The sequence below is a fragment of the Sinohyriopsis cumingii genome, chromosome 10 (genome assembly GCF_028554795.1).
Source record: "Sinohyriopsis cumingii isolate HCF-2022 chromosome 10, ASM2855479v2, whole genome shotgun sequence".
Taxonomy (NCBI): Eukaryota; Metazoa; Mollusca; class Bivalvia; order Unionida; family Unionidae; genus Sinohyriopsis; species Sinohyriopsis cumingii.
This window is the reverse complement of record NC_142970.1, coordinates 115057916-115084893: the sequence shown is the minus strand read 5'-3', so window position 1 is coordinate 115084893 and position 26978 is coordinate 115057916. Positions and strand designations below refer to the sequence as shown.

At 33.7% G+C, this 26978-nt stretch overlaps 1 protein-coding gene across 1 annotated transcript in view; it reads left to right on the top strand.

The window, feature by feature from the left end:
• The window catches only part of LOC149791065 (uncharacterized), a 36288-nt gene extending 15024 nt beyond the window's left edge, over positions 1–21264 (top strand). Inside the window, exons 6-15 of the mRNA XM_089973276.1 lie at positions 8–91; positions 1650–1727; positions 2892–2930; positions 9208–9270; positions 11510–11590; positions 12849–12890; positions 14083–14235; positions 15069–15247; positions 15710–15832; positions 21166–21264. Of these exons, the coding sequence (XP_089829402.1) occupies positions 8–91; positions 1650–1727; positions 2892–2930; positions 9208–9270; positions 11510–11590; positions 12849–12890; positions 14083–14235; positions 15069–15247; positions 15710–15832; positions 21166–21264 (941 nt within the window). The remainder of the gene's footprint in view (positions 1–7; positions 92–1649; positions 1728–2891; positions 2931–9207; positions 9271–11509; positions 11591–12848; positions 12891–14082; positions 14236–15068; positions 15248–15709; positions 15833–21165) is intronic.
• Positions 21265–26978: the final 5714 nt, after the last annotated feature.

Here is a 26978-nt window from a genome sequence, read left to right as displayed (position 1 = left end):
CTTGCAGTGTTTACTAAACTACGCGCCCTGCACGAGCGAAATCACATTCATGGACCAGGCTGTATGCACGACGTGATTGGAAAATTGAAAAGTAAATATTCATTCATTATTATTATTATCATTATTGTCATTATTTTTATTATTATTATTATTTATGGGTCTACCATATATATAGTACTGGATGTTGATGGAAGTTTTATATTACATGTATGACTTTACGTTAAAATAAAATATCATAGTGTAGAAATTTTAATCTCAAATATCAGACCTTTCTAGTCGCTGCAATTATCATTGAAACATTTTAAGAAAGCCTGTGTAGTTGTTCGACCTAAAGTCATCTTTATGTCAAATTTGCACAAATGTGTGTGTGTGTGTGTGTGTGTGTGTGTGTGTGTGTGTGTGTGTGTTTAAATGTGTATGCTGATATATTTTCCACACACCTGTCATACGTTTAAGGGATTTGACGTACAGTCCATCCCCCACCAACATTTGAGAGACTCCGTCATTCTTGCTTCTCCTACCCTATCGGATAAAATTATACAAAATTTTAATAACACTTGAATTTTCAAAGTACGTAACTGTTTATTTTGGTCTTTTAAAAATGGCTGTAATTAATAATGGCGGACTATCTCCAGTCTGAAACTATCTCATACCTCTTATGCCAACAGCAAACCGAAAACTTTATGTAACCTGTGGTCTACAGAGTTTTTCTACACTGGGTGTGGCACTAGTGCGATGACCAACCACTTGATATATAAACATAAGTCTCTTAAAATTGACCACATGATATGTGGCAAACGTTTGCTAACGCAACCGTCAGTTATCGTTTTTAGTAACTGGTGGTATTCATAATGTCCAAAGTGACAGTAATCAACTGATACACTAGACATCCTCCGGACACTCAGTATAGTTGAGGCAGATACATGAGAAAAAAATGTAGAGAACTAAATCTCTTGCACAAAGCCCCTAGAAAACAACAATTTCCAAATATGTTTCTGTGTTCTATGCAGTTATACTAGAGGAATTTCTAAGATGACCACGACCCGGTTGTCCAGAAAGCCAAGTAGCTAACTATACTGATGGGGAAATTTTTATGTACATCGTTTTATTTTTGCATTGATGTTAATACAACATAAGTTCCAGAGTTCCTAATTTTTCAAGAATATGGAAAGGGAAAATTAAGAAAATGTATGTAATTATTGGCTTGTAACTTCTTGGTGACTACATTTCTGCGTTATATCTATGATTTTGAAGGATTTGCCTTTCCTAGCAATATCCTTAATAAAGACGTATCATAATTGCTGGTTTTGGCATGCAAGTCGATTAATCACGCTTAAACCGAATAGTGTCGTGTTCCAATGGTTAACTTAAAAAATTTAAAATCATTTATAAAACGTTACAGCCTTATTCCTAAGTGCCTTTGCTACGACGGTGTTCGTATTAAATAAGTTTTGTACTATATTTTCACTTCTTTTATTAGTAGTAGTAGTAGCGGTAGTAATGCTGCAGTCGGTGTTGTTATATTTTGACTTTATGGATGTTTAAATACATGATATATACGGTTTTATTTGGTTTGTTGGTTTTAGTGGCACTTTTAAAACATTATTGGCTTCACAAACACTTACAAGCTATTCTCATATTCATTATAGCATATTTCACTACGTATCACAACTCCAGGTGTAAGTGTGACGGACATGTTGTCTACCATCCTGAAAGATACCACAACGGTAAATTAAGATAAACTTTACTAACTTTGTTAAAGCACTACAATGATCCCTCATTAACGTATTCATGGAAGCGAAATCACTGTACCCCGTTATCAGTGATGCATCTGTATTATAAGAACTTTACACAGATTCCCACCTCAGTGACTAACAATGACTTTACAGAGATTCCCACCTCAGTGACTAGCAATGACTTTACACAGATTCCCACCTAAATCATGAGCAATGACTTTACAGATTCACACCTTAGTAACTAACAGTAACTTTACACAGATTCTAACCACAAAGATTAACAACGACTTTACACAGATTCTCACCTCAGTGACTAGCAATGACTTTACACAGATTACCACCTAAATCACTAGCAATGACTTTACACAGATTCCAACCTCAGCGACTAAAATGACTTGAAAGAGTCCCACCTCCTCGAGTAACAATGACTTTACAAAGATTCTCATCTCAGTGACTAACAATGACATTTCTAAGATTCCCATCTCAGCGAATTACAATGATCCTCTTTCCTTGTATTCTGCCTTACAGAACATTGAGAACGTTTGTAAAACCCATTCTCGAATAGGTAGTACAGTACCTTTATTAACTGTGTCAAATGAAAAAACACATGAAATACGATAACTGGAGAAAATATTAATATCCACGTTCCGTCGTTCTCTTTTCAAATTTAAATCTTGATTATTTTTTTCTCAGTTTGTATTTGAATCTGTGTCAATCACAGTCACCCTTATGGCAAACTCCTTAAGTAAAGCTCAAGCTTTCTATTCTTCTTTTGAATGAAGAACTGACTTGAATTGAATTGATTTGGATTGAATAGAGCTATACTGGATGACAACGAAGCGTTTACTGACACAAATCATAAATTTCAGTTTCTTAGAAAGTAGCCCAACATAACGTTATAATCGTAAACGTAAGATTTTATAATAAATGATTGATTACTCAAGTGATGTATTCATATGACTGGATGTAAAATGATAGCGATAATTCACATTTCTGTATCAACAAGAAATTGTTTACCTTGAACTTCTACGTACATATATAACTAAACATTCGTATTCACAAGAAACTGTTTACCTTGAGCTTCTACGTACATATATAACTAAACATTCGTATTCACAAGAATTTATTAAAATGAGCAAATATTTTTTTTTCCAGTTCATCCGACATGTAAAAATCAAAACAATCATTTTAATGGTATTTTCTCTCTCTCTCTCTCTCTCTCTCTCTCTCTCTCTCTCTCTCTCTCTCTCTCGTTTTAATAGCCTTTAAAACAATCTATAAAATAATGTACGTTTTTTTCTCCATTTATGCAAATAGTATCGTGGAAAAGATAATTATAAAAGTCTCTGGGCGATGAGACATATTCCCTTTACTCATATATGTTCCAAATCGACCTGTTGACCTTTATCAACTCCATAACATAACATATTTCAGTGTACCCTGTTATCATCGATGCATCCGTATTATATTTTTTCCATTGGAAATAGGCTGCCTTCAATAATTATCTTAGTAGGATTTTAATCACATATGTTATCAAACCCTATCTTAACAAGTTATTTCATGAGTACGCTTTTGCAAGTATGTATTGTAGTTACGGGCCTTGGACGTCTTAGCATAGCCATCGCTAATGCTCATCCTTATCAACACTTTAGGCTCCGCATTTATAAATAGATTTTAACCAAAGTTATTATGAAGCTTCATCTCAAAATCAGTTCAGTATAGTTTTTTTTCTAGTTATGGCCCTTTATCATCTTACCATTTAACCAATACTACGTAAACCAATACGAACATTATATCATCAATATTTTGTTTCTGATATCAAAGGAACTTGCAGTGAAGCTTCGTCCGAGTAAGAGCTCAGATTAGATTTATACGATTTATTGCCCTTTATCAACTTAGACTAGATTTACTGCCCTTTATCAACTTAGACTAGATTTATTGCCCTTTGTCAATTTAGTCTAGATTTATTGCCCATTAGACTAGGAATACTAAATGCTTGTAAACATTAGACGCATTCTAACCTTTTGTTTTATTTCAAAATCACGAAGACACTTCAACATCGCAAATGATCGAATGATTTCAATGATGACCTGATTTTAATAATATTTTATACGTTCTGTCTCTTGGTAAACATAGAATACACATGTCAATGTCATGTGATCACGCTATCGTTCGCACTGTTTTGTTTGATTTCAAACAAATTAGCACTGAATCTTCGCCATAATAAGACTTCAGATTAAGTCGATGATAAGCGCATTTGTTACCAGAGAGGTGTAGCTTTAAATCAACTTAGAATGGCTTGTGGACACCATGAGAATCACGAGAGTTGATTTTCAAACAAATTTGCAGTGAAGGTTTAGTTCATATAGACCTTGGATGAATCTTAAGATGGTCATAGTGTGACTTTATTTTACAGAGTAATGACCCTTGAACGACTTAGACTGAGCATTAGTCGGAAGATTTCAATGTCACTGCATTCACTGTTTCCATTTGATGTGAACCAAGCAGGTTGTGAAGTTTCATCTTAACAAGGTCTCATCTACGACAGTTACATTTTGGTAGTATTTTATAGACCTATGACCCTGGTAAATCTTGGGCATCTCACTGCTTTAAGAAAATAGTACTGTTTCTATATTTCAAACAATGCTTCATAAAATAAAGGCATTAGGGAAGGCAAAGATAACATTAATTATGGCCCTAAGTGTACAATTCTACAGATATTGTACTTGCCAAATTGAAATATCCACGGAATCTCAAAGTGATGTAATGCTCGTGAATCCAAATTATTCTTTTGATATCAATCAAATTTACAGAAATATTTTATCTCGATATGATCTCAAACAAGATTGATGATCAGCAAATTGGGAGATATTCTACAACGTTCTTGACTTGATTGACAGGGGTCTGTTCTTGGACCTGTTCTCTTCATTCTGTACACTCAGTGGCTCTCAAGTGTCATAGATCATCATCCAATGTCTCATCAATTGTACGCTGATGACACGCAAATATACAAAACTAGCCACCCAGCTGAAGTTGATGCTACCATCCAAGGTGTAGAGAGGTGCATTTCTGATGTGAAATCATGGATAACTTGTAACAAGCTGCAGATGAATGATGATAAAACTGAGGCCATTCTGAGCACAACTCAAAGACATTCTTATTCACATCCTTTACCTAAAACAATAAATATCAGCAACGCCAACATTAAATTCACACAATCAGTACGAAACCTAGGTGTTACTCTGGACAGTACTCTCACATTGCACCAACATGTCATGAACATATGCAAGGCTGCATATCTTGAGCTGAGACGCATCAGCTCAATTCGCAAATATCTTTCAGTTGATGCCACCAAAACACTTGTGTGTTCATTAGTACTTTCAAAATTGGACTATTGTAACTCAGTTATGTCTGGTTCATCTCAATATCTACTCCAGAAACTTCAAAAAGTTCAAAACACAGCTGCTCGGATCATACTTAGAGTACCAAGATCAGAGCACACCTCCCCGCTGCTCTGTACCCTACACTGGCTATAAATTCGATCCAGAATCAAACACAAAATTTGTTCTCTGTGCTACATTTCACTGTCGGACTCTAGTCCAACATACCTATCTGACCTCACTCATGTGTACACACCAGCAAGATACTTACGCTCCTCTTCTGACAATCGTATACTCATTATTCCAAGTATGAAAATAAAGTCATATGGACAGCGTTCTTTTGCATACCATGGCCCAGCAACGTGGAATGAATTGCCCACTGAACTTAGACACAAAGACAGAGTGATCACATTCAAGAGGGCTCTCAAAACTCACTTATTGCGACAGCAAGAACAAACTTAAAGACCTAATAATGTTTCCTACCTGAAATATTCTCAGAATGTTTTTTATTTTATTTTTTTTATTTTTAATGTTTTTCTAATTTCATGTTGTTTGTTTTTGTAATAATATTATGTTTCTTATCTTATAGGTGTTGTCTAAAGTTGTAAAGCGCTTAGAGCTTCTAAAGATTGGACGCTATACAAAGTCCTCATTATTATTATTATTATTATTATTATTGACTTTAAATATTTCAATAGCATGTGAAAATATATATTGGACTAACATAAACACTTTGTTGCTTCAATTATTTATTGCCTAAAATTTGGTAAATACTCATTTTCAATATATTTCGCCAAAGAAGATGAAATTTCTACATAATCGGACCACATGGTCGACGATAATGTACATATCCTTTTAGGTATGGTTTATTTTATAGACATTTAGTTTGCTTTAGTACATTGGACCTTTCCATCAATTAGTGGAATATAGTTTTCATTTTCAGATCTGTCCACTTAATTTCCAAAAAATGTATCTTTGGATTTCACATTTATTACCCTAATAATGACGAGACCCTTGTGGAGTTTGATTGACCGTGTTCTAAGTCGTCTATTATTTGACTTATAGCCCCCTATTTATCAGACACTTTCACATTCATTCCCGAAAGATAAGCGCTATATAACTGGCTTTCAATCAAATTTGATTCATAGCTTGATATTGATTGATATGCCATGTTTGATTACTGGCATCCTACGTCATTACTGAGCGGATTTATAGCTTCTGGTTTTTGGACACACACACTATAATAATCTCTGCACGATAATTATTATGTGTTCTTTGTTCTGCAGCCAAATTGTATACGCATTCCAATATTGATGAAATCTTGACTGAGTTTGTTTTGCAGCTTTCTATATTGTCTATTAGCAAAGTTAAGACACCTGATTATCAAACCTACTTTTAATGGAGTTACGACCCCTCATTGTTGGGCTCTCCCGCATTCCTTCCCTTACAGTAACTCGTTACTTTTTATAGAATTTCAATTACATTCCGTATGCAGTATTATTTTTTTATAACATCTTATCTGAAATTGATTTTAGCGCTCTGTGTCATCATTTAGCAGAGTAATAAGACATTAATGTTTGTTTTATAATTCCCTTAATTGTTATCGAATTTCAAGCAGATTAAAAATAACTCTGTATTGTTATGACCTCAGCAGTATATTATGATCATCTTTCGATTTTATTACTTAGAGGCGCTTTGACTGGGCAATGCTTGACTCACATACTCTCGTTTCAGCATAATGGCTCTTTCAGCAAAGGAACTCTTTGATCATGTTTTAATTTCAAGTAAAGATTGTAATCTGTTTTATACTGATTCTTTGTGTTATCCGATGTCAGTGTCTTTGAGTCTTTTACGAATGTATCGTACCTGCTATTGTCACCAAGCGTCTTTCTCTACAAAAGTTTATTCCAGTATTTAAAACGAAAACTGGTGGCCATCACCTTTTTTAATTATTTATAATGGATTTCGTTTTAGTAATCCTATCTTAAGATAACGTTACGTAGGCAGCCATACAACGGTTTCATAAAAGAGACAGTGATAATGATACGTAGTTTGTCTAGTTGCCTTCAATGCAAGAATGCCTTATATTTAATCTGAATGTAAGTAGAAACCCAAAATTTTCAACACTTGTTCTTGGACCCGACAAGGTGTAAATCTATCGTCCCTATTTCCTTTGTTAAGCTGCAACAAGTATCATAAAAAAGTCATTTTTAAAAAAAAAGGTGCAAGAAAGGAATGTCCATAGGCATCAATTGCTCATGTTAATCTACAATTTCTCTAGCATCCAATACATGTAGCCATCCGAATTCAAATGTGCTTTATATAGTTGAACTCGTAATTAAACTTTAATTTTCTATTTGGGATCTAATTCCTAATAATATAAGTTCATCTTAAATTTTCACTGTGTATTATAGGGAGGTAAATTATTTCTTGAATTTTACAAAACATTTTGGTTTTCGCTCTTTTCTATTTCAAGGTTTCAGACCATAGGATCGTTATATATATATATATATATATATATATATATATATATATATATATATATATATATATATATATATATATATATATACTCTGAAAAAAGGAAAATACGAATAAAATAAAGAACAAACGCATCAAGCGCTTACTCACGATACGCACGGAAAATACGAATAAAATGAAGAACAAACGCATCAAGCGCTTACTCACGATACGCACTTTAGTCAAGGTGCTCCGTTTGTATCCCTCTGCGTAGACCATATATTAGTAGCACGTCAAAGGATTTGTTTTGAGTTGTAATTGTTTTGAAAAAACATTAAGAGTCATAGATTAATATCATTTACACTTTGTGTGATGCAAATGTTCATCTATCTAGTTGTATATATTGATACGGTGTTCCCGTCACGTATTTCATTAAATAATTATTTTACAATAATTCGTATAGCTTTAATTAGCGTACAAACCTTTTGAAGTCTCTTGAACTACTGGACAAGTTATATGTTGCTTACGTATGACACGTGTGTGTGTATCGTTGAAGCGCTGTAGCAGAAACTCTTGTGGGTTCTATATGGGACTTCTTATAGAAACAATTTGATTGCCACTCATGTAAATATCTTTCCCAACCCAAATATGAACATATGGGAGCGAAAGGAACGTTTCACTTTCGCAAAGCAACGAACGTTTTCCAAATCTTGTCGTCGAGTCATACAGTTCTTTTATATTCACTACTAACGGATGTCAGAACGGCCAATGAAAAATGTTAACGTTAACCATTGTGAGGTGATTATCTCACCTTTCCCGAGGCAAGAAGTCTATGGTCAGCCCAATAGGAACTATTCCGAAAATGTCGCAATTGGAATCAACCTAATTGTTTTTGGAGATTCATTTATTTTGTGCAAATTATCACATTGTTATCACAAGTGCTATATAACATACAATTATCATAAAGCATTATCACCGAGGGTTGGCCACAAGTGCTGTATAACAGACAATTATCATAAAGCAAGCGTTGCCAACAGTGTATATGTATGTCCGAATAGAACATAATTAAAGAAAATTGAAACAAAGTGCACATCCACATATATTGATATTATGTTTCTTTGGCTTGCAAAGACATCTAAGGCAAGATTTCTTACTTTATTATAGTTCTCTTCTTTGCAGAATATCTGTTGTAACCTCAGCCATAACAATATGTTACTTGGATAAACTGCACATATTATCTGAAGTTTCTGAGAATAAAGTACAGTTAATTAACTATGCATGAGGGTAACTACTGGACAACGACCAAACCATTGTTCTATTGCAAGGAAGAAGAAAGTCTTTTATACATAGGTTATGTTAAAGAACTCATTGTTCGAAGTCAGGGACAAGTTAAAACTTGTATTGAGCAAGCAACTCTTCCCTTGATTGTTAATGATTTTGCATGAATTATGTGAATAGAAGGTCCAGGATGTTTGGGCAATTTCTTAAAATTTCTCATTCCAATTTTCCAGTCCTGAATAATATAAGTAGGTCGGTTCTTGTGTGTGAGATAATTAAACGAAATATCACACGAAAATGTCTGATCATGTAAAACAATAACTACTTTATTTTGTTGTCTTCATCATCTTCAGACGTCTATGACCATCTGTTCGGGTACTACAGTAATCATGTTCACTGTACTCCACATGATAGAGGTAAACGATCTACCTACCTTCCTACCTATATATCTATACATGCATTCATGCCTTAATAAAGTTCCAAAATTATTCCGAAGGAAATGTTACATATTAATTAAGTATTATATCCCAAAAAAGATAAATTTACGCACACATAATATTAAATATTTATTTATTTTCCCTTACTTCTCAAAGTTCTTAGTGATCTCCTCTGACTAGATCATAGCTCTCAGAATGTAATGTAATGGGAGGCCATGCCAGATTTCTCAAACACAGCTATTACATCAGCCTTGCAATGAATACTACTTACTTTCATCTGTACACGATTTTTTTCAAGTTCTCAATATGTTTTGAATTGTTTTTAAATCTAGACTTTCTTTATCGACGACATTTTGAAATTTGAATTCGGTTTTTCCAGTTTCCATCCAGTTTCCCTTTCAGATGCATGGGTGCGGACGGTATCATCTTTAAAAATGCACTGACTTGCGTATATATATTTTGCAACAATAAGCTATAGGCGTCGCCCTAAAATATTAATATATATTTTTAGAATATAATGTTCCGTCCACATGTGTTACTTCTCGCCCGTTTGTACCTTATTCACCTCCAAGACATAAAGAACTTTCTGTCACTATATCGGAATATGGAAAACTTTGAAATAGTATGTTCAGAGGAGAGTAAATGATATTCATTAATTCTATGTACACTCTAAATTAATACGTGTGATTTTATAAATCTGTTATTGCGTCCCATTACCTTAAAATTATGAGAGTATTCATGGGGGATTAAGGGCAGTTTTGAGAGGACATAGTACATAATTAAACAATGAAAGTAATTGGTGAGTATATCTTTGCTTATATTTGTTTCATCACATGCATCAGCCTATCTATCTATTTTGGGAAATTTTTTTATTATTAAAAATAATACTAGTTATGAACTCAAGGTATAAGACAGCATAGGCAAGAATATATTAAGAGTGTGACGGAATTTAATACTTACACCTCATTGCATAAATAAAGTAATGAATTTCTGTCCAATTTCAATGAATTAAATATTTTAATCCTACCGTTGCATTAATTAACACAATGCAACTCCAGCGGCATTATTGTCAGAAGACAATACGTAATCCAACGATATGTTTTCGGCCATTCAATCTGAACACCTGCCAGATCTTCTGTGCAAAGAATATCCTTCCCTAAGTGTAAAAGACATCCTGCCTCAAGAGTTGTTTCTTCGTATCAAAATCTTCCTTAATGAATGAGGAATACTTTCTCACATTAAAAATTAACACAAAACAAGCACCAGAGCACTATGTCATTGCTATCTTGGAATTTAATGACTGAAAATCTCCAATATACTACGAAATACATATAGCATTCTTTGGGCAATGAAGTTTTGATCTTAAAATGCTTTTTGGTAACATTTAAATCTGAAAGTATCGACTTGTATACAGTATCGTTAGAGCATTCATTGCAATAGTGTACACCAGAAATGTAATTTCTCATGGAATATAAAGACGTAACTGTTTTAGAAATTCACCCGGTATAAATGCATATAATATTTTAATCAACTGGTAGAGGCGCTATGTGAAATAAATCCACGTAAACAATTGCACCAGCAGACATGTTTCAGGGGCGAATGAAGGGCAAACATCAATTGGAAGTTATAAAATGTTACGGATGAAGGCAAAACACGTTTAGAGGTGCAAACCAGGAAGGAGAGAGGTCATAAAGACCTTTTAACCGTTACTCAGGAACAATCGATAAGAAAAGCTGACAAACTACATTGCAAATATAATACATACTGTAACTATTTATCACATCTAGTGATACATATTCAAGGTCCCTCCGACTGACTAAAGGGATCTATTCTAGGACAAGTTGTATTTCCCCTTGGCTACATGATGCAATACTTTACTACGGGAATGATTGATGTTCCAGCACGCATTATTTGCCATGCGTTGATATTATGTGTCGTCATATTTCGTGATGTACTGGATTTATCATTGCCATCTTCTTCGGAAACTGTTCTCCGAAAGCGTTACTTGGTGGAGTATATGACCTTTATCTTCTGCTGGGGCACTATTCCCCACTACGCAACACTATAAGAAAACAATTCCCTCCAGAGAAGGCAATAATATAATAGAATATTTAATGTGTGAAATATACTGTAAATGAAATGTGCAAGAAATTACTTCATAATGAATTTATCTAATTAATTATAGAATTAGTATATGCAGTATTTAGTTTCGTTTTAGCCTTTATTCAATTGGGTTCCTTACCAACAAATTTAAACAACTACTTGGACTGCCAATGGGAGATCATCAACCATTACACCAGTAAGTAATGTACACGGCAAAATGATCAAAATTAGTTTAAAAGGAAATGCGTATGCCAGTTATGACTGAATGTTACAGTTGTTTAGGAAACATTTGTGTTAAGTGCTGTTTCATCAGCAGTCTGAAAACGTTTTCAAAATAAAGTATTCTTTCGCCAACATTTTTAAAGTAGAAGATAATGTATACGTAAAGAAATTAATTTTCCTTACTTTGGTTTTCTTATAAATAAAGTAATACAATCAGCATTTTATATTTTGCTTGCAATTATATTTGCAGAATTTTCAGAAGATAAGTAAGGGCATTTACCCTTGAAATTTAAATATTTGGTTTTGTTTTCGTTAGAAAATTAAAAAATATACGCAGTAAAGATCTGCCAAATGTATAAGTCGCAAAGTAATTTGACATCTGAAAATAGCTTGACAACGAAAACCAGTTTGACACTGGAACATAGTATGAACTTGGAAAGCAGTATCATGTTCGAAAGTATTTTGACATTTAAAAGTACTTTGACATTGGAAGGTAATATGACATTGAAGAGTAATTTGACATTGGAAATTAGTTTGACCTTGGATTTGAGTTTGATATTAGAAAATACTTTGACACTGCAAAGGAGCTTGGCATTGGAAATAACACTGACATTGGAGTGTAGGTTGACACTGGAAATTAATATGACATTGGAAAGTAGTTTGACATTGGAAAATGTTTTGATATTGGAAAGTACTTTGACATTTCAAAGTAGATTGACATTGTATAGTAGTTTCACACCGGAAAATAGTCTGACATTGCAAACTGGTTTGAGATTGCAAAGTAGTTTGACGTTGGTACGTAGTCTGATATTGGAAAGTATTTTAACATTGGAAAGTAGTTTGACATTGCAAAATAGTTTGACATTGCAATTTAGCTTCTCACTACAAAGTTCGTTGACATTATAAAGTACTTTGACATTTGAATTAGTTTGACATTGGAAAGTAGTTTGTATTAGGAAAGTACTTTAACATTAGAAAGTAGTTTGACATTGGAAAGTATTTTGACATATGACACAGAAAAGTAGTTCGACAATGGAAAACATTTTGACATTGTAAAATAGTTTGCAAGTTGCTAATTAGTTTGGCAATGTAAAGTGGACTGACATAGGCAGGTACTTTGACATTGGAAAGTAGTTTCACTTTGGAAACAAGTCTGATATTGAAACTTTGTTAGGTTCAGTAGAAACGAAAACATAATACGTGCATCATGCAGTGATTTCTTTTTGTTCCAGCAATTACTGATGTCAACGGAATTATATGTAGCTGCTTTCAAGGTATGTTAGACTGAATTAAATAATATACACATATACACTAATATACACATGATTGCTCTAAACAGGCTCTTTCCTGAGTGCTTGGATGCATTTATTTATCGCACTGTCAGAAAGAGAAATGCATCGTTATCATCACCATTATTCGCAATAATAACATACTGTTATCGTTATAATTATTGCATCCATTATTATTTCGTATCATTAACTTTATTTTGTTTCTGATTTCCTCAAAATGAAAATTGTTCCTTGTATTGTAGCAACCATTTATGTTGTTGGTGTTGAAGTCATTATTGTATTTATTGTCTAATCTACGGCGTGGTAAAGAGGAGAAAGAATAAATAGCTATAAAGTGTACACTATATGCCTTGAACACAAGACTATAAACGTGTACACTATATGCGTTGAACACGACACTATAAACATGTATACTGTATGCCTTTAACACAAGGCTATAAACATGTACACTGTATGCCTTGAACAGAAGGCTATAGACATATATACTGCATGCCAATATACTTGTACTCTTCAGAGCTCACATGTGCTACACACAAAATGTGGATTTTATTATTGTTTTGCATTGACAATTGGATTGTAAAACAACACACACATGACATTAATTGCAGGTAAATTAGGGTGCATGCATTTATCTTCATTGTCGTTAGGAATTTGCATAAGCACATACATTAAGCTCATACGGAAAACTCCAAACATACAAAATCATTCTTAAAATATGTAAATATCAAACAAATTACAGAGATACGTCAAATACATTAATGTCAAACTTTTAATTATTCTATCTCGTTGGTAGAAAACATTATATACATTTTAATTTTGATCGTTAGGTCAGATTTTGTCCTCAGTTTTGTAACTGTACGGAGCCGGAACACTTTCGAAATATGTATAATGGGATAGCATCTTTTGAAAATTCACTCTACGGGACCAAGAGACTTCGTAATACGTTTCAAAAGATGTATCTGAGGATGTCATATTTTGAAAATGCACTCTACGGGGCCACGATACATTTGAATTATGTATAAACACACTTTCGACTATATATGCCTTTATTAACAATATCATGTTATATACATATTAAAACAATAGAACTTGAAACCTCGAATAATGTTCCTTAGATAAATATATTACTAATTTATGCAAACATAATAATACTGATTTTCTTCATGTACAATTACAGAACCTATGAATGCTCATATCACACCAAATCATACTGTGTCAACAACAACCATTAGCCTAACAACGTCCGAAAGCAAACCAATGAGTGAGTACACCATACCACATTCTACACATTCGACGTCAACAGCCATAAGCCCAACTCCAACATTTACTGGTGCGTACTATTTCAAAACAAATAAAACGTCGCGATTCCGAAATATCTCAACGGTAAAACATTCAGAGATCATATTATGCAGTGAATGTACGTAGACATTGGATATCGACATCGATTATTTCGTACAGGGAAGGGTCAGAATAGTTATTTCATACGTTGGCAGTAACCACTTGCAAATTAGCGATATTGCATACCTTATCGTATTTTCAATGTTCATTGATTAAATTGATAAAGATTGAATGTTTTCTTACAGTTTTAAATTCTACCCTACTAAATCAACATAAATGGGATTTTAACGACTCTTTTCACGATATCTAGTTAGTAATGGCAGCGCTTGATCTAGAATACTGTATACTTTGGAACAGGATTGAAAATGGCTCTGCGATTTACTATCACATTCCATCAGACGCTTTTGCTCAAGACATATCGTTTGTAAATGGATCAGAAAAATTAGGCCAAAATCACTAATACACTGACGATAACACGGGAAAGTATTGTCGAAGTTATGTATATCTCCATAAGTAAAGAAAATATAGTAATCTCGTTTGTATGCGCTGTTTACTTAATATCTCTGGAAATAAATATAACTCATAGAAAACAAAATAAATAAATATGTTGGCCCTCTATTGACTGCATTTGTTTGCTTCACGCCATTGAATACAAGCATTTATCACAATGGGACTCTTCACAATATAACTAGTAACCTTGCAAAGATGAAGAGTTGTGTTAAAAGACAGACGAAGACACGGGCATCATACGGTAGAACATATAGACCCTAAAAACAATTGGAATATTATCACTCATAACATATTAATTTGTTTCGTAAATTGCAGAGTCCCACACCTGCACGAAAGCGGATGTCATTAGCACTTTGGGATATGGAATCAAGCAAACGAATCCTTTGGCAGGAAACTGTCATTCGGAAACTTTTGATCACATGGCACCAGAAGCTTTGGTTATGAATATGTGCAACGTTACTGGCCACTCGGAGACCTGGACAAGAGGGCAAAATGTAAGCTATTCGCACTTATAACATAAAAGCAGCTTATAGTTTTAAGTAATCTTTATTTCTGTTAAAGAAAGGATTACAACAAATGTTGACATATCGCATCAAACAATCTGTTATTTAAAAACATTCTCCAAGAACAGACGAAAATTGCGTCTAAGTAGAGACGTTATTTAATCGCGGCGTTTATTCTCGGGAGTATAACCTTTCTTCTGTAATTTGGCTCCTCCCTCACTCAAATCTAACTAAACCCCCTCATAATGTATCTTGATTTATTTATTTAAGCAACACAATAATCATTCAATAAAGCATCATGAAACGAAAACATATCGTTAGTATTAAAAGGAAACTGAGACTTCCTAAACCGCACGTGATCTGACCAGGGCGGCGGGGCGGCGGTAAATTGCTTATCAACCTGTTCATCTTGAAGAGCATGCAAATAAACAGTATTTAATTTCATTACACAAGGTGATGTCAATATGTGAGAGAATTCCCCTATACACACCAGTCGCCACATTCTTTGATGGGAAATATTCCAGCCAAGGAGGACTTGCCGGAATATTCATCGGTTGTCTGCAAGGCGGTTTTAAGGTGACCTACTGTTCTCTATGTGATTTAAAGCGCATGCGTACTTATTACAGCCTATCGCAATCGAAGTATCAAAACGAAGGCTCTGGACCGATATCCATTCACTCGGTTTCATTATAGTCCGTTTTAAACAGTAACTATAACCGACTGACTATCTTTAAATAACCCCATCTAATTTCTGTTTTTTATGTTAGAATTCTGAAAGAGAGAAGGTAAAGATTATATTTTAAAAGTTCATTTCCACTGGTCTAAATCTACTGGAACGTGTGTTGAAAGTATTTATTTTCAAAAAGACCTTAAGGTTTCTGAGGCATGGGAACAATTTTCATTCGGTTATTACTTCTATGGTGTTATGATCACATCAGGCATTGCTTGTTGGCAATTAATCGTCGTTTCCGGGAGAACTTTAGAAACAATTTTTTATATTTTATTGAACGGACCCTTTTTGTGTGGTAAATTAATACCGCGCCTAAACGTATCGTTCTTGCATCAAATATTCGATTTCTACACCCTGATATCTTGCAGTCGAATGGACATGTTAATGCCTGATGTTGTTGACCAAACAAAGTATACATTTTTAAGATTTATCTTTATACTATTGACAGTCTTTCAGTGAAGCTGTTTTCGTGTTAGTTTGGATTATTGATTATTTATTTTAGTAACCGAAAGAAGTGTTTCTTCTCTTTTATCATGTTACATTGCATATTTACCACTATTTTTTGCCAGGGTTTATTATAGCCATATATAATATTAGTCAATCTCCATGGTATGCGGTCAATATCTTACATCTACCAATCTTGGTAATTAATTAGTATTGGTAAATTTCCATGTATGTGTTTAATAGCTTACAACGATAAATATAGGCAATTAGTTAATATTGGTCAGTCACCATGGTATGTGTTCAACAGCTTACATCGACTTATATAGGCAATTAGTTAATATTGGTCTGTCACCATGGTATGTGTTCAATAGCTTACATCGACTTATATAGGCAGTTAGTTAATATTGGCCAGTCTCCATGGTATGTGTTCAACAGTTTACATCGACTTATATAGGCAATTAGTTAATATTGGTCTGTCTCCATGGTATGTGTTCAACAGTTTACATCGACTTATATAGGCAATTAGTTAATATTGGTCTGTCACCATGGTATGTGTTCAATAGCTTACATCGACTTATATAGGCAGTTAGTTAATATTGGCCAGTCTCCATGGCATGTGTTCAATAGTTTACATCGACTTATATAGGCAATTAGTTAATATTGGTCTGTCACCATGGTATATGTTCAATAGCTTACATCGACTTATATAGCAGTTAGTTAATATTGGTCTGTCACCATGGTATGTGTTCAACAGTTTACATCGACTTATACAGGCAATTAGTTAATATTGGTCAGTCTCCATGGTATATGTTCAATAGCTTACATCGACTTATATAGGCAATTAGTTAATATTGGTCAGTCTCCATGGTATATGTTCAATAGCTTACATCGACTTATATAGGCAATTAGTTAATATTGGTCTGTCACCATGGTATATGTTCAATAGCTTACATCGACTTATATAGGCAATTAGTTAATATTGGTCAGTCTCCATGGTATGTGTTCAACAGCTTACATCGACTTATATAGCAGTTAGTTAATATTGGTCTGTCACCATGGTATATGTTCAATAGCTTACATCGACTTATATAGGCAATTAGTTAATATTGGTCAGTCTCCATGGTATGTGTTCAACAGCTTACATCGACTTATATAGGCAATTAGTTAATATTGGCCAGTCTCCATGGTATGTGTTCAACAGCTTACATCGACTTATATAGGCAATTAGTTAATATTGGTCAGTCTCCATGGTATGTGTTCAACAGCTTACATCGACTTACATAGGCAGTTAGTTAATATTGGTATGTCACCATGGTATGTGTTCAATAGCTTACATCGACTTATATAGGCAGTTAATTAATATTGGTCTGTCACCATGGTATGTGTTCAACAGTTTACATCGACTTATATAGGCAGTTAATTAATATTGGCCAGTCTCCATGGTATGTGTTCAACAGTTTACATCGACTTATATAGGCAATTAGTTAATATTGGTCAGTCTCCATGGTATATGTTCAATAGCTTACATCGACTTATATAGGCAATTAGTTAATATTGGCCAGTCACCATGGTATATGTTCAATAGCTTACATCGACTTATATAGGCAATTAGTTAATATTGGTCTGTCACCATGGTATATGTTCAATAGCTTACATCGACTTATATAGGCAATTAGTTAATATTGGTCAGTCTCCATGGTATGTGTTCAAAAGCTTACATCGACTTATATAGCAGTTAGTTAATATTGGTCTGTCACCATGGTATGTGTTCATTAGCTTACATCGACTTATATAGGCAATTAGTTAATATTGGTCAGTCTCCATGGTATGTGTTCAACAGCTTACATCGACTTATATAGGCAATTAGTTAATATTGGCCAGTCTCCATGGTATGTGTTCAACAGCTTACATCGACTTATATAGGCAATTAGTTAATATTGGCCAGTCTCCATGGTATATGTTCAATAGCTTACATCGACTTATATAGGCAATTAGTTAATATTGGTCAGTCTCCATGGTATGTGTTCAACAGCTTACATCGACTTATATAGGCAATTAGTTAATATTGGTCAGTCTCCATGGTATGTGTTCAACAGTTTACATCGACTTATATAGCAGTTAGTTAATATTGGTCTGTCACCATGGTATGTGTTCAACAGCTTACATCGACTTATATATGCAATTAGTTAATATTGGTTAGTCTCCATGGTATGTGTTCAATAGCTTACATCGACTTATATAGCAGTTAGTTAATATTGGCCAGTCTCCATGGTATGTGTTCAACAGCTTACATCGACTTATATAGGCAATTAGTTAATATTGGTCTGTCTCCATGGTATGTGTTCAACAGCTTACATCGACTTATATAGGCAGTTAGTTAATATTGGCCAGTCTCCATGATATGTGTTCAACAGCTTACATCGACTTATATAGGCAATTAGTTAATATTGGTCTGTCTCCATGGTATGTGTTCAATAGCTTACATCGACTTATATAGCAGTTAGTTAATATTGGTCAGTCTCCATGGTATGTGTTCAACAGCTTACATCGACTTATATAGGCAGTTAGTTAATATTGGCCAGTCTCCATGGTATGTGTTCAACAGCTTACATCGACTTATATAGGCAATTAGTTAATATTGGCCAGTCTCCATGGTATATGTTCAATAGCTTACATCGACTTATATAGGCAATTAGTTAATATTGGTCAGTCTCCATGGTATGTGTTCAACAGCTTACATCGACTTATATAGGCAATTAGTTAATATTGGTCAGTCTCCATGGTATGTGTTCAACAGTTTACATCGACTTATATAGCAGTTAGTTAATATTGGTCTGTCACCATGGTATGTGTTCAACAGCTTACATCGACTTATATAGGCAATTAGTTAATATTGGTTAGTCTCCATGGTATGTGTTCAATAGCTTACATCGACTTATATAGCAGTTAGTTAATATTGGCCAGTCTCCATGGTATGTGTTCAACAGCTTACATCGACTTATATAGGCAATTAGTTAATATTGGTCTGTCTCCATGGCATGTGTTCAACAGCTTACATCGACTTATATAGGCAGTTAGTTAATATTGGCCAGTCTCCATGATATGTGTTCAACAGCTTACATCGACTTATATAGGCAATTAGTTAATATTGGTCTGTCTCCATGGTATGTGTTCAATAGCTTACATCGACTTATATAGCAGTTAGTTAATATTGGTCAGTCTCCATGGTATGTGTTCAACAGCTTACATCGACTTATATAGGCAGTTAGTTAATATTGGCCAGTCTCCATGGTATGTGTTCAACAGCTTACATCGACTTATATAGGCAGTTAGTTAATATTGGCCAGTCTCCATGGTATGTGTTCAACAGCTTACATCGACTTATATAGGCAATTAGTTAATATTGGTCAGTCTCCATGGTATGTGTTCAACAGCTTACATCGACTTATATAGCAGTTAGTTAATATTGGTCTGTCACCATGGTATGTGTTCAACAGCTTACATCGACTTATATAGGCAATTAGTTAATATTGGTCTGTCTCCATGGTATGTGTTCAACAGCTTACATCGACTTATATAGGCAATTAGTTAATATTGGTCAGTCTCCATGGTATGTGTTCAACAGCTTACATCGACTTATATATGCAATTAGTTAATATTGGTTAGTCTCCATGGTGTGTGTTCAATAGCTTACATCGACTTATATAGCAGTTAGTTAATATTGGTCTGTCGCCATGGTATGTGTTCAACAGCTTACATCGACTTATATAGGCAGTTAGTTAATATTGGTCTGTCACCATGGTATGTGTTCAATAGCTTATATCGACTTATATAGGCAGTTAGTTAATATTGGCCATTCTCCATGGTATATGTTCTATACCTTACATCGAGAAAGCGAGGCATTTCGATAATATCGGTCAGTCTCTACAGTATGCGTACAATAGCTTAAAATCTTTTAAAACCTCAAGGTATTATTTTCGTCATAATAACATGAAAGATTCTACCATTTGGTCCGACGACATTTTCACGACAATGATTTCACAAGACATTTTCATGAAATTGATATTGCCATATATTGATGTTCAACGACATAGTCACGATTTTGATTTTTCGCGATGTTGTTGTAATTTTTATTTTTTTATTTTCAGGATTTGACTTTTCACGATACTATTTTCATTTATATTTTTGACGACATCATCCTGGTTTTGATATTCAAGACATTGTATTGATATTGATTTTCACGAGATGATCATTATATTGATTTTTAAAACATTTGCTATGATATTAAGTGTTCACGATATTGTCATGATATTTATTTTTCACATGGTCATGGCATTGATTTTTCACGACATCATTGTGATATTGAAGTTTTCAATATTGTCATAGTTTTGATTAGCACGATATTGGCATGATATTGATTTTTCACGACAATGTCATGATATTGATTTTCACAGCATTTTTAAAATATTGACTTTTAGGGCATTTCTAGGATATAGAAACCTCTAATGACACTCATATTTTTTATTTTTTCATCACATTGTCATGATATTGATTTTTCATGGCATTGTCATGATATTGATTTTTCACGACATTGTTATAATATTATTTTTTCACGACACTCTCGTGATTCTGACGTTTTCCGACATTGTCATTATATTCATTGTACGACATATTCCTGATACTGATTTTTCAGGACAATTTTACGATTTTGAAAGTTTTTTTTCTCTGTTTTTAGATGATAGTTCAGGAGTGCGACAAGAACATAACCTTGATGCACGTAGTGACTGGAGGTCACTTCCATCTGGATCCGTTGAATTACTCCATCATTATGTAAAAATGTTTAAATAAACTGTAAACAAATGACCGAAAGGTACATTTTTTTTAAATGAGACCCAGTTTTTGCTTATTATATTTAATATATTATTATAATTGCGTGAGCTAATAGGACCATATTGTTTTTAAAAGTACTGTTCAGCGTTCCAGAATGAGACAACAACACTAAATAGCTAAACTAAGACTGTGTACTTTAGTGTTTAGCTAAAGGTTTAGCGGCACGTCATCGCAATCCTAACTATATAGTTCAGAGGAAAGGCTCGTTAGAACAAATAGTCAATTCGAGCACCTTTCCAAAACTTCCCACAATAACAAAAAATCTCAGCCAAAAGTTTAGATCAGTCATGAGACAAAGCACAAAGAATAATCAAATTGTAGAAAAAGTATGGAAGATAAAAACTAAATGAAAAACAGGCATAATCCTTAAAAGCTAAAGTCAAAATTGTTCCTTACTTTTAGGACCATTTAGGATATTATTCAACATACTGTAAGTTATCGTTAATTTGTCACTTCTTATTTAAGAGAAGAAAACAATATTTCTTTTTTTTTAATAAAACTTGGTGGTTTTCATTATTTTCTGTTACTTCGTTTATGACCACGCTGGTGGGAAAATAAGACAAAATTAAATACATATATCAAAGACCTTTGTGAGCAAAACCTCTAAGGATACGCAGTGTATCAGTCCCAACATTACCTAAAGAAAAAAATTCGGATGTGAAAATGAAGTTGAAATTACATTTGGATAGATACACAAACAAATATGTGATACAATATAGAAATTTAAATTTATTTATAGCTGGACAGATATCCTTAATCTCCAACATTCTTAATATAGTCAAAAAGAAGTTTTTATCAAACTCGTGAATAATCCAGTATTTAGAGAGCAAATATGGAAAGTTTAAGAAAAGGACTATAGTAAAGAAGTATTGTAAATACAAAAATGTGACATCTGTAAATATAAAAACAATAGACGATAACGTAGTACTGTTGACATGAAATAGAACATACAACTTTTATGCAAGTGGCTCTCATTAAGACAATATATCATCCCACAATCAAAGAAGAAATAAATTGTTTGTTTATACAAATATTAATTGGGTGGTGTGCCGGTACTATTGTTTATACGTTCGTGGTCGAAACTGTATTAACTATAACTTGACAATAAGTAGACGGTTTGCAGAGGGAACTGTGTCGTCATCATATAAATATGAGTTCCATATGTACAATACTTGCGTTTTAATCGCACGGATAAATATCAACAAATGATATTGTTTCCAGCTTAAAATCAGGACATATACAGTATAGAAAGTGAACAAAGTGGTTCATCGTTTGTTGATGATAAACAGTATTTGGTTGACAGTGTAAAGTCCTTGCCTTCCGGCTACTTAAATATTTCAAACTAATCAGAGCGAATGCACTAGTTCAAATCAATCAAATACGAATGCCAAACATACTACATCCACCTAATGTAATAAACTGGTTGAATTTGTAATTGTCAGATTAAAATTGTGAGCGACATTTCTAAAATTTGTAATTTGTTAAAGTTGTGAAAGGTCTTCTCGTTGCTCGAATGAGACAGAACTACAAAAAAAGCATGTAACAGTGCTGATATTTTAGGAAAAACTTATCACAAATTCCACAAATAGTATAACATTCCATCATTATTTATGTGCACAAATTAGCTAATTAAACAAGCAATACAATCTACTAGTTTAAATGTATTTCCAAAAGGATTTGCAAGTGCTTGAATAAATACAATCCTTGGGAGAAATACAATACATCTTGTTGGTGGGGGTGTCTTATAGTACACCAAGCAATATGTATAAGAAACATGGCCATTACTGTCAAAGTAAATAGTTTTCATTTTCTAGACAAATCGACAACAATGAGATGTTTTTCTTTTAAACAGTTCACTGTTATTCCAGTATATTTTCATTTATATCCCTCAACGTGCAAAGCTAGGGATGTTACAGTTCACTTGTCATGGTGTCATGCAGTATGTTGATAAACAAAAGTAAGATAGGGCATCAATACAGAACGTCTTGAAAGAGTTGATACAACTAATGTTGTCTGCATGTTTGGCGGAGTCGATTGCGTACTACATAATCAGTTCACGTTTGTTTGCCACTAAAACTGTATCTCAAATACAGGGTAAGGGTATGACGAATTTGCGTACTGCATAATAAGTTCACGTTTGCCAGATAAAAATTGTATCTCGAGTACGGCGCACGGAAATAATGAATTTACAACAACTCTTTCACCATTGATGTGATGCAATGACAGCATCACATTGACACACATAGTTATGTCTTTGCAACACAGAGATAGTAGTAAATGTCCTATTGCAATTGCTAACTTTATAATTTACACATAGTGTAGCAGTGGAGGTATCTAGAGAAATGTCTTTGTCATCTTTGTAATGCACACTAGTAGTATAGCAGTGGTGAGATCTGGAGACGCTATTGACACTTTTGTTACCGTTGTAAGATATACACAAAAGTATAGCATTAGTGGTATCTAAAGATGTTTCTGTTACATTTGTGATGTAAACATAGTATTATATCAGTTGCTGGACTCTAGAGAAGTTTTGTTATACTTGTACGCACACATACAGTGGCGAGACCTAGAAAAGTCTAAGAAAATATGTATTGAGGGTTGCAGTGAGACAAGGAAATCCCAGTCAAGGAATTACGTCATGTCCCCATGAGACAAATAATGTAACCCCGCGAACGGAATTTATTTGCCTTTGTACAAACACCCACATAAATTATTTTTTCACCCAAATGTTTTCCAATTCAATTAAAATAACCCTGCACTTTTGCGATTTAGTTAACTGATTCAAAACACAGTATTCATCAGGTACTATTATTTGCTTCTCGCTCTAAATAAAGGTTATCAGGTTGTGTAATCTTTATGAAAATCTGAATAAGTATCAAAGTAGAATCTAGCTATAGATGTCGTTCTCAGAAAGGGAAAAGAAAATCGATAAAAAAGTTATAATTGTTGGGTTTTGGAGGCACTATTCAACGAGCATCTCGAGCCAATTGCGATTATTGTTCACAGCATTTTGACGAATGAGTGCAATAGGGCTATATGTCGATCCTCAGTAAACAAGTTTAACGCATGAGAAGATAAAACACAAAGTCATTTGATATTATTCTTGTATTATCCTTTTAATCGATGGATGTGATATGAAAATAACAATAAGTAATTAATTTCTTAATCGGATTACGTTTAACTTTCTTCAGTTCTAATTTGGAAAAAAGATTTATGATATGATACGATACATCACAATACTGAGTACAGACTTCAATACAGTTCGAACTGACTGTGCAGTGATGGAGGGGATTTCTAATTAATTCATGATATTCTTGGTAATTGATATTTTCTTTCGTGAAATATGGCAAGTGATGCTATTACTATGGCAATGATGCTACATTTAAATCTTCTTGTGGACTGATGCATTAACCACTCTGATTGGTATGTTCATGAATTTTCAGTTGTTTACAATGTTTGATTCAAGTGGGGCTATTTGGGTGTGTGACAAGATTTGAAGAACGCAGGTCTGACATAACACATTTCTAGTTGTTGTGGTCTTTGCGGTAGCTCTAGAGAGAGTTCGATTTTCATTTGTTTAGTCAGTCATGTGAATAGTTTGTGTGCCTGGAACAGTGTTTTCAGTCATAGTTAATTTATACTATTTGTAGCGCAGTAAATTTTCGGGCCTGCGTCATTAAATGTAACTAACAGTACCTAACTCGTTTCACACGAAATATGTAAAACTACGTAGGTACTTTTAACTACATTTAATGGGGCTGACCTAAAAATTCACGTTGATGTTTGAAACGAACTATAATTTCTGAAATAATACAAAGTTGATCAACTTCGTCTCTATCACAAAGTTTGTATGGTGTGTTCCCAAAGTCGGATAGACCTAAGTTCTATATGGATTTTTATTGTATTATATTTGTCTTTGTTGTTGTTGCTGTTATTTCATTTTAGAACAACTCCGTCAGGCACAGCAGAAGACAAGATGGGTTTCTTCTTTTCCAAAGTAGTTCCGATGGCGTGGACATCATGACTAAGACGACCTGGGTCAATCAGACTGAGATAAGACATGTATAGTTAGCGAAATAACTACACATACTAGTATAGTTAGCGAAATAACTACACATACTAGTATAGTTAGCGAAATAACTACACATACTGGTATAGCTAGCGAAATAACTACACATACTAGTATAGTTAGCGAAATAACTACACATACTGGTATAGCTAGCGAAATAACTACACATACTAGTATAGCTAGCGAAATAACTACACATACTAGTATAGTTAGCGAAATAACTACACATACTAGTATAGTTAACGAAATAACTACACATACTAGTATAGCTAGCGAAATAACTACACATACTAGTATAGCTAGCGAAATAACTACACATACTAGTATAGCTAGCGAAATAACTACACATACTAGTATAGCTAGCGAAATAACTACACATACTAGTATAGTTAGCGAAATAACTACACATACTAGTAAAGCTATGTTGAGACCTAGAGACGTGTTCTGTTTTCTTTGTAATTTACTCATAGTAGTGTTGCTTTCGTAGTATCGAACGAAGCCTGTGTTATCTTTGTAATACATCTGTGTTATCTTTGTAATACACACATAGTAGTATAGCAGTGATATGACCCAGATACGCCTTGGTAATTTACACATAGGTGTATAGACGTTGTGGAATCTATAGAAGTCTCTGTTATCTTTGTACCTTCGGGATAAGTCGAGATAAGTCGAGATAAGTCGAGATTGCATTTTAATCATGTTCTTTCTTTATTTAACTGAGTTTGTGCAACACTGAAATCGGACAACATTGTTAAAACGTCTCTCAAGGTTTGAAGTTTGGACTTTTCTCAAGCGCAATTTAAAATCTGAAGAAAAACATAGGAACGAAAGAGTCCTACATATATTAGATTTCATTTATATTTGATTTAAAGTGTATTTGATCTGATTTGATTGTTTATGGGTTTTGGAATCATTTTATTTTCTTTACATGTCAATATAAAGGAATTTTGTTTACAAGGAATTTGATGTTTTCCAGATATTTTCCAGAACATTCAGTTCGAACTGAGTTTTAACTTAGATACCTAATAATAGAAAAGTTTGTTTCTATTTTTGACATAGTTCCTGGCCTTGATTGAGGGTCAAGTAAACAAAATTTTACTATGAGTAATATGATTAGTTCTTATCAAGGACATACAGGAGCTATGTGATTTTTACATGTAAACATGATCACGTCATCCTCTATTTCGCAACATATTTCGCAATTAGGCATTTCTGAAATTTCGAAATAATTAGTATTACTAGTCATGTTTAGAGAGAGATCTTTGAGTCCGGGCTTTTAAACACCTGATGCCAAGTTATTTTCTTCTGTTGTGACCAGCATTTAAGTTTTGAATTTTTGAGTTATTTGTTAAGATTCTTCAGATTATTTGGACTCTTAAAGATTAATTCGTTTCTCTGGAAATATTATTGTATTCATACAGAACTCTTGAACAAGACCGGAGGATTAACTATTATGTTTTCTTCAAGGAACTGTAGATGTCAAAACAGTATAGGCTACAGCATAAGTCATCGCCTTCCATCTTGATTCTTCGTCAGGACTCGAACTTAGAATCATTATATAAAGGTGTGTGGTTTTATGGAACTATATA